This window comes from Aptenodytes forsteri, unplaced genomic scaffold, assembly GCF_000699145.1.
Source record: "Aptenodytes forsteri isolate BGI_AS27 unplaced genomic scaffold, ASM69914v1 Scaffold471, whole genome shotgun sequence".
Taxonomy (NCBI): Eukaryota; Metazoa; Chordata; class Aves; order Sphenisciformes; family Spheniscidae; genus Aptenodytes; species Aptenodytes forsteri.
Genome location: NW_008795862.1, coordinates 364,916 through 374,131, shown reverse-complemented (window position 1 = coordinate 374,131; position 9,216 = coordinate 364,916). Strand labels below are relative to the sequence as shown.

The 9,216-nt window shown below is 42.6% G+C and overlaps 2 protein-coding genes across 2 annotated transcripts in view; both read right to left on the bottom strand.

Moving 5' to 3' along the window:
* Positions 1-238, bottom strand: part of CHERP (calcium homeostasis endoplasmic reticulum protein) — a 14,052-nt gene extending 13,814 nt beyond the window's left edge. The window contains exon 1 of the mRNA XM_009284062.2: positions 70-238. Coding sequence (XP_009282337.1) covers positions 70-238 — 169 coding nt within the window. The remainder of the gene's footprint in view (positions 1-69) is intronic.
* A 986-nt stretch (positions 239-1,224) lies between these two features.
* SLC35E1 (solute carrier family 35 member E1) lies at positions 1,225-8,783 on the bottom strand. Its single transcript, XM_009284037.2, has 5 exons — positions 8,710-8,783; positions 8,176-8,313; positions 7,357-7,482; positions 6,595-6,840; positions 1,225-6,164 (listed from the first exon to the last, which is right to left on the bottom strand). The coding sequence occupies exons 1-5, from the start codon at positions 8,767-8,769 to the stop codon at positions 5,931-5,933; spliced, it is 804 nt and encodes a 267-aa protein (XP_009282312.1). The 5' UTR covers positions 8,770-8,783; the 3' UTR covers positions 1,225-5,930.
* Positions 8,784-9,216: the final 433 nt, after the last annotated feature.

Below are 9,216 nucleotides of genomic sequence, written 5' to 3'. Positions count from 1 at the left end.
CAGGGCACGTGCGGCCGTTCCCCCACCTCCCGCGCGCGGAGGGCGGGACGAGGCGCCCTGAGGGGAGACCGGGGCCCGGCGGGGAGCGGGAGCGGGACCGAGTCCGGTAAGGGCCCGCACGGGGCCCGCACGCAGGCCCACTCCAGGCCAAGGCCTCAGGCCGCCCTGTCGGTGTTGCCGGAGCCACCTCGGCCCGTAACGCGCCCGTCCCCGGCGTAGCCGAGGCTTGCACGCACATCGCCTTCGCCGGCCCCTGAAGGAGAAGCTGCTTCTGGGCTGCAGCCTGCGAGACCTCGTCCTCTCCCACTCGGCTCCCCGGGTACCTGCAGAGGTGTCAGATCACGCCAATTCGAGAAGCAGCTGGTTCCTCTACTTTTAAAACACCACGTCCAAGCTGCAGTTCAGTTGCCAGAAATTAACAGCATTAAAAGAAAGCATGTCGTTTAACATGTTTCATCTTGGGGGACAATCCATTGCAGCGGAACTTCAGCTACGTAGAGCATTGGCAGGGTGTAAAAAGGACCGTGGATGGGTAGGACACTCAGTACAGAGCAAACTGAGCTTAAAATATGATTGTTAAGGAGAGAAAATGTCCCTGCACAGCATCTGTGTGTTAAGTCACACTTAAGCACTGTTGCTTTCCTGAAGTGCCTTCATTTCTTTATGCCGTTAAAACGAAAATGCCTGTTTCTGGTTCTTACTTTAACTTCCCTTTGGCACCTGATACTCCACCGTCTTTCAAAATGGGATTAAAAATACACCACATACCTGCTGGATTCAGGAAAACATTCCCTCAAAAGCCAGGTACTGATCTGATCAGCTTCACACCCTCCTCAAGAGGTACAGGGCACGGCCGAAATTGCTCAACTCCCTCTATTTGCAGGTACTGATCTGATCAGCTTCACACCCTTGTCAAGAGGTACAGGGCACGGCAGAAATTGCTCAACTCCCTCTACTTAGACGATTCAAAAAACCCCACAAAAACGCTTGAGGACCATTTATGAGAGAACTAGACATCAAAACTCAAAGTGGGGCCCAAATAATTTTGGTGTCTTAAAATTTTAGGAAAACTGAATCTACAAGCAATCATCCGGGAATCGTAAGAGGCCAAAAGCAAACCCTGAGCATCCTAACGCTCACCTGGAGCTGTAATCGCTATGTTAAGTTTCAGGCATTAAATTACACTTGACAGGATTTCAAGTCACACAGATAACACAGACATCCTCACAAAAAGGCAGAACTTTTTATTCTTAACAAGACATACCACAAAGACCCCGCTATATTATCTACAGAATATAAAAACTCAGAAAGATGTGTGTTTCCATGTATCCAAATAACAAATGAACACCAACAAAAAAAAAAATCAGATACAGACTCTGATCATGATTCAACATCACTCGGCAGTCCTGGAAATTAGCACAGATCCCAGAAGACCAGATTAAGTTCAAATCTTAGCTGATACTCAAAAATAAGAAACTTTTCAAAATTCCTGCTGCCGCCTTCCATCCCAACACAAACGTTACTGCTTTGCACGTTGAGAGCCGACGCAGTCACCGTCCAGGCTGCCACGTTCCTCAGCACGCAGCAACGGTTTATCCACAAAGTGCCCCAAAAGCTACAGTTACCTGACAGAGGCGTCCGCCAAAACCCATCTGAATGCCCGATTTATTTTCGTCAGGAAAGAGTCCCGGTACCTGGAAGTCACCAGGGTGGTTTCTTCCCATCAGCCCATTAGGGATCCCAGCTTCAGCAGCAGTATCGACAGGCTGGAGGGGTGCGTCGCAGACAATCCGGCTGAGTAACATCCAGAACTTCACAGAACGACAGAGTTGGGATAAGAACGGGAAAACAATACAAAAGTGTTCATTTGCTTAAGTGCCAGATTTCGTACAGTAAGGAGTGCGGGGGTTTTTTGGTAAAACCACCCATATTTCACATTGATTTACAGAGTACCAACATAAAAAAAAAAAAAAAAAAAAAAAAGCAACCAAAAAAAAAAAGCTGGGCAGTGGCTGCCACCTGCATATTTGCACTTGCATATCTACATAATGTGATTGTATCGTACACCTGTGATCTCAGGATTAACAAATTTCTGTTTTACCAGCCTGTACCGTCACCACAAAGATATTCCAGAATTATTTTTATCAGCTTACAACACGGTTCAGAAATGGAAGCCTTAGAAAAACAAAACTTTCCCTTTATTTATATTGCACCTTTTTCACAAATAGCTACATGGCAGAAGTTCCTTCTGCTGCAAAATGCTACATCAGAAAAATGTGGGTTTGAACACACAAAAGGTCTTGAGCTTCAGGAATCATCATGAATTGACCCCAAATTACCAACACTATTTCTACAAATCACTGTACACCTACAAAGTCTAAGTATCGCCTCCATTTTATTTAGCATTCAGGTACTTAAAAAACCACAAGCATTTTACCAGATGATAAAGATGCTCTAATCACTACTGGGTACTAAAATTGAATCTGCAAGGGAAATATTTTCAAGAGATCTTCAAAGAGCACCAAATACTCTACGGAGCTATCAACAGAAAACCCACACGCAGTGGGGAGAGATTGATTTCTTTCACACTGGTGTTTCTAGAACCATCCAGGACTGTTTCAGGAAGAATTTCCCAATTTTGTGATGTATTTACATGTACGTTAGAAATGCACAACAGAAATCAAAACATTTCTAAGGATACCAGCGACTAGTGTCCTAACACTCGTTACGGTATCCAAATCGTCGTAGTTTCAGTCTACGGAACCATCCGGTACGGTATCACACCCATACCGCAAAACATTAATCCAATTTCTCACGAGTGGCCATTACTACTAACGTATGGCACTCCCAAAGCTTCCTGCAAGGAAAAAAAACCCCAAACCAACCCCCTTCACTTTGATTTAATAACAGGGTCATTATACACGATTGTCTAGATATGCCCTTTTTATTCCAGTGTTTCCATACTTTCTACAGACCTATGTACAGAGTTAAATACGTCATTAATTTACAAACCGTGTTAAAACAAATGTTTCACCTTGCCAAACAAAATCTCACAGCGGTCCAGGATTAAAATATATATTACAACAGTATCAGAAACTTCCTTTACCTGAATGCGGGCAATATTGCTTAAGGACTCGGATTCAGGTGCTCAGCAAAACCACCTCTTGTAACCGATTCACTTAACCGCTTTAATTATATGTTCTACCGTACAAAATTACCCCTGTTGACCACAGACCTGAACTAGAAGAGCAGGAACACTGTCACGCAGTCTCCAGGGAAGAGATTCACTCTCCGGGCCCTAAACGGATGATATCCTCATTTTGGGTCAGTCCCTTTTTGCTCTGCAAGTACAGTAGTTCTGTCTCAGAGACACAGTGAGGCCACAAGCCCAGACCGCAATTTGGGACAAGGTATTTTCAACAGAAAGCCCTCAACTGCGACCATACTCTCGACAGAAAAAGCTGAGCTAAAGACCTGCCACAACAAGCGTGCAGCGCAAGCTTTCTCTGAGAACAGTTGCAAAAAAGGTCTGGTTGTGTTCTTTAAAAGGAAACCATCTAATTATATTTAATAAAGCCTCCGATCTGTGAATAAAGTATGCAGAGCTTTATTCCAAGTAACAGTTCAAGTTATATGAAGATGGTACAGCGGCAGACATACCAGAAGATGTAGAGATGAACTCATAGTATGCCTGTACCTCCCTGGGACCCCCACTGCTACCTTCTTCTGGTATTTCACCCCCCTACAAAGTAGGGAAGAATCATCTCCATTTTCCAAATGGGAAACTGAGGCACAAAGAACACAAATAAGCATTTGCGGGAGTCTAACACTTTACAGCTGGAGAACTTCAGCCCCTCCTACAAATCTCAGCCTAAATATCTCATCCTCAAATCAGTGTTTTGCAGAGCCAGCACCTAATCCAAATCCTTTTTACATGTATGTAAAAGCACTTAAATATTGGGAAGTGAGCCTTAGAAATACACATTTTGCGCTTTCCCATATTAAAAAGAAACAATTATACATAAATTAATACTGGAAGAGGCAAAAGCAATTTCATCTGAAAGAATGCTTTTCCTCATTGTTTTGTTCTTGTTAACCCGGGTTAGGGAATAATTTATTTAGATTTTCTAAACTAAAAGCCCAAGTTCTAAGTGAGCAGGAACAGATTCAACTCCAGTCAAGTGAACGAAGTCCCGCTCACAAACATTAGCGGCATATTTAACCCATCTCTGAAGTTTCAGAAGGACCATTTCCTCTTTTGGACTGTATGGTGGAAGGCTGTCTACGTAACTACCTCCGCAGTCTGCCGAAAGAATAAGATCAGGTTGACTTTGCACTTAAAAATAAATTATTTATTACCCAGAAAGGACCCAAACCATCATCTCACATCACGGAAATGGTCATTTTTAAAGCAATAAATAAGTGGAGGGAGTGTTCTGCACCACACCCTAAACTTTGTCACTGGTATCTAATACCTCTCTAGTAAAAACATAAAACTTATGCTATCAAAAATCTCACTGTACAACAGCTTTTCTGTTAAGGAAAGAAGGCCCCTAAAATGTTCTTTTGCTAAAGTAGTAACAATAGCAATCCGATTCAGTGAAACCCAAGTTCAACTCGTTTCATTCCTTTCATGCACAAATGCAGTATCTGACGCACAACCACCAGCTTCTCTAGAATTAAGCACGTTCGTTTACACTAACTGAATCAGTTCTTCTTAATGACAAGTTATCTATTTACTGCTGATTCAAATAATTTTTTCTTAACGATTTACTATTTGAGCTAGGGGAGTTGCAGGAACAGAGCAGGATACCAAATTCAACTTCTTTTCAGCAGAAAGTGGAAGTCAGGCTAAATGCACACAGCAACTCCAACAGCAGTAATTAAGAAACTTAAGAAAGACAATTAGGGGCTAAAAAGATAGACTTAAGAAACAATTAAGAACGATGATTATTCAAATTAATGCATTCATAATATATGAATCATATAAGAGAGCATAATTTATGCATAAAACTGAGAAGAAAACACCTTAAACCTTACAATTTCTAAAGCAACAAAGGAGTTCTGTAAGAACAGGTGTGGAGCAAGTAAAAAAAAAAAATCGTCTTATTCCAAACACTTTATTTGTGAAGGTGTTTTCTGTATTGCCAAGGAAGAGCGATGTCTGAAGTTACAGGACTACATTATTCAGAAAACAATTGCGATCTCAAGCTCTGTTTGCTTGTTATCTACAGTGACTGGGACAACAGTCATTTCAGAGAATTCTGTTTCTCTACGCCTGAAGTACGCTTCTTGAAGAGATCAATCTTTCTACTGTCTGCTCTTTCAGAAACACTTCTGGTTTGTCATCAAAAACCGAAGGCATAGGCACAAAAGTAATTAACACCCACATGAAGTTTCGTAGTTGCTCGAGATGAATTCAGGTCTACCCATCTGCAACTGATATACATAAGTCAATCCTCCTCAGACAGACAAATCCTGATAACCAGAAGTACGCCTTAGTTTCACTTCTTTCTGAAAGTTTCATCTAAGTATCATTAGAACACATCAGAGAACAAATTAAAGGTGACGCTACCGGCGTGGAGACACAATACTGGCCAGAATTTAGCTGCCAAAAGAATACTCAGTTGGCAGACTGAAAAGGAGCAATGACAGCAGATATTTTACTCTGAAGTTTTGTACGTGCACTTCACCAGAATCTCTGTACAAGAGCTACACTGTGCATTTAGTTCCAGTGTCAGATCTAGCTGTTTCACGTTTAAAGATCTGCTTAGCAGAAGTTGAGGGTCTGTACTGCTTTCACTACACATGCATCTTCCCTTCTGCAAAAACTGTACAATAAAATGGCTTTACATTCATGGATGTACTAAAAGTTTCTGATAATGTTGGGGACACTTTGATATCAGAGTCTATACCTGTTTGCCAGGATTCTATATATCAAAACGATTTAAGTTGTAGGTAGTTGGATAGTTTTGCCGATTATACTGGAAGTGGTCTGTTAAGATATTGGTTCGACCATACTGATAGTCTCCATGCTGTGCAAATGCCGTAAGTCCGTTCTGAGACTTTTCAGGAGTGTTTCGATGCCGGTCCAAATTCACAAGGTCTCCAGTTGTAACTGGAAGTAGCTGCTTCTTTGCTTCTTGGTTTGCATCATATTTTGTCTGGGGAAGAAAGAAAGAAAGAATGTTTTTCTTAGATATCGCCTAACATATTCATACACCTAGAAAAAAGCATACAGTTTTACAATTACACTACTATCTATGCCTGTTAGAGTCTTAAAATATTAATGATTCCTAATAAAAACCTCATTCCTCTCATACGCCAAATCAGTAAGCTGCTCTTTTGCTCAAGAGATTTGAGTGAGTTCCTTCCCAATCTTCATTTTTCAAGAAAATACTGAGATCAGAATTTAAGTTTGTTAGAGACGTAACAGCTGGCCTGACCCAAGCACCCGAGTACTTCGCTGAGGTGATAGACATACCTCCTCTGCAGTGAAGTTTTATGCCACGCATTCTACATTCTCGTTCTGCTAGCTGTTAACTTGTACAAACAAAAATCATTCAAAGCTCCTAGACTGTTTCAAAACCTTACCTTGTTATATAAGAAGACCCCTAAGATAGCTGTCATCATTCCAAGGACATTGGTGCTCGTAACCGGATTGCGAAGCATTATAAGGGACACCGTGATGACCATGATTCTTTTTGTGGCATTTGCGACAGAGTAACTTAGCGGGCTGATCAGGTTAAGAATACTGAAGGCAATGACATTCTGGGCAAAATTACAGAATCCACTGATTATAAGCAGCATCAAGGTCCAGGACCAATGTGACATCGTGCTCTGTTATAAAGACAAACATTACAAGAAAAAAAAACCAAACCTATCTCAGGTTTCAGATAAGAGACAAAGAAACACAAATACAACTTGAGTCACTTCTTACCTGCCTTTGATAGGAAGAACACCTGCAACTTCACTCTAAAGAGGCACCCAAGTACCTTACATTACGCAACTACCAACGCTGAGAAAACCTCGCTACATACTCGTAACGCGCATTCTGGGTGCCTTTGTTCCTGTCTCCAGCTACTAATTCCTGAGATTTACACTGTCACATAAGCTACCTCTCCTAACCCTGACATGAATTCTCACAATAAACACTACGCTTATTTTTTTTATATTGTTTTGTGAAACAATTTGCAGGTATTTCACAACAGTTCTTTCCATGCTGATGAGGAACTACACTGAAACACATCAGTGTACTTTTTTGGTGTGGGTGGTGGTGGTTGTTGTTTTGTGGTTTTTTTTTTTCTCCCTCTTTTCTTTCTTAATAGCAAACAGTTTCCCAAATACAACACTTACCAAGTCATTCTCTACTAAGAAGGAAGAAAGATCTACCAAAACCCACGTTGGGATCATGAAGAACACAGCATGGCACCCAAGTATGTTCAGCAACCGAAGATGATGTATTCGGGAATCTCTTAACACCTGACAAAAAAACATCATTAAACAGCCTTTCTTCAGCTACTGCCCACGTTACCAGCGGAGATGCAGGAGCCATGTAACAATAACAGCTTTAGATGAAAGATAAATTATGAAAATAAGTAAACACTGTTATGGTGTGAATTTCCTATAAGGATGACCAAAGAAAAACAGATGCCCATTTGAAAAACAGTGGTTTCTTGAGCGGTGACTCTTAGCATTAACAAGATAGTAATACAGTTAAAATGCTGTACAAACCAGAAATCATTTTGTAGCTAAGTAGATTCAAGATGTACATTTTAACTTTGTTTCTAAGATTTCAAGGAGTGCCTGGTGTTGACACCGACTCATTCATTACAGAGAAAGGATTTGATACAGCAAGATACATTAAAAGCTTTCAAATGAATGGTTAAATTCAAGCACTATCGAACTGTCAGCAGAAAAAAAAAAAATCCATGCCGAGCAGTAAAGAAAAGGCTCAGGATAAGCTGTGAGTTCTGCCCAATTTTCAGTGTAACAGCTTCAACAGGTAGGAAGAGCTGTAGAGAACAGGCGTACAAAATAGCCAACCGCTACTTTGGGTTCCTTTGACTATAAAGTCAACTTAAAAAAAAATATATATACATGTACTGGGAAACACACACTGTCCTGCTAAAGGATGATGCGACTGACCGATGTTATGAAGAGCAAAACTGTTACCTTCTTTGAGAAGATGTTCTGAAGTGAAAAACACAGAGTAGCAGCAAGCGCACTGATGAGTCCCCACATGTCAAAGGAAAGTTCCGTGACGGTGGCCAACAGGACACCAGTTATTATGGGGATCAGAGACAAGTACACCTGAACGAGGAAGAGAGAGGAATAGCTTAAATCTTCTAGGAATTTTCATTTCAACTGAGTTTACACATACCACCGATTTGGGGAGGGAAGGAGAAGGAAGAATAAAGCAACAGAACCAGGGATCAACTTTTATGCTACTGTAGTTTGAGGAAATTAAGTGACTACAATACACACTATAACAACTCCAGCGTATCAGAGAGCATCACCTTGCTCAACGTTTAGACATGTTTTCTTTACATTCACAATAAAAGGAAAAGGAACTTGTAAAATCTGCATAATCTAATTTCAATCACAAAATTCACCCAGCTAACCAAAGCCTGAGCTTTCCTGACCCCAGCCAGCGGAGCGCACCACAAACACCACCAAGAGAAGAAACCTCAGCAAACCTGTCCGCACCTTCGTCGTCTGCTTTTCCTTCATTATGATCCGCGAAAGAAGAACCACCCATATTGGCATCGTCGCTTTTACTGAGAACGGAAAGAAAATGTCGGTGGGGATGCGAAGCTTGGGCCAACTCCGTTAACTGCCATCGGCAGAGGGTGAGCGCTGGGGATGGAGGAGGGGCTCAGGTCCGGTCCCACCAAAGCCATAACCTCAGCCCACGCTGGGGCACCCCTCCTCGTCACCGTGCCGGGTCCTCGTACAAACACGGGCTGGTTCTCGGTGCCCTGGGACACCGCACCGGACACCCGCATGAGCACCCACCGGGCTTCAGGTCACTGCACCGGGCACAAGCATGCACCGGGGACCCACACAAGCACGCAGCGGAGACCGGGACACCGCGCCGGGCCCCCGTACGAGCACGCAGGGGGCTTCAGGTCACTGCACCGGGCCCCCGTACGAGCACAGAACCGGCGCTGGGACACCCCACCAGGCGCCCGCACCGGGCATAAGGACACCCCA

Coding starts and splice junctions, on each gene's coding strand:
- SLC35E1 (XM_009284037.2), bottom strand. CDS start 8,769: ATGCCAATATGGGTGGTTCTTCTTTCGCGGATCATAATGAAGGAAAAG. Junction 7,483..8,175: donor AGAACATCTTCTCAAAGAAG/GTAACAGTTTTG, acceptor TTTTTTTGTCAG/GTGTTAAGAGATTCCCGAAT. Junction 6,165..6,594: donor GGGTCTTCTTATATAACAAG/GTAAGGTTTTGA, acceptor TTTCTTCCCCAG/ACAAAATATGATGCAAACCA.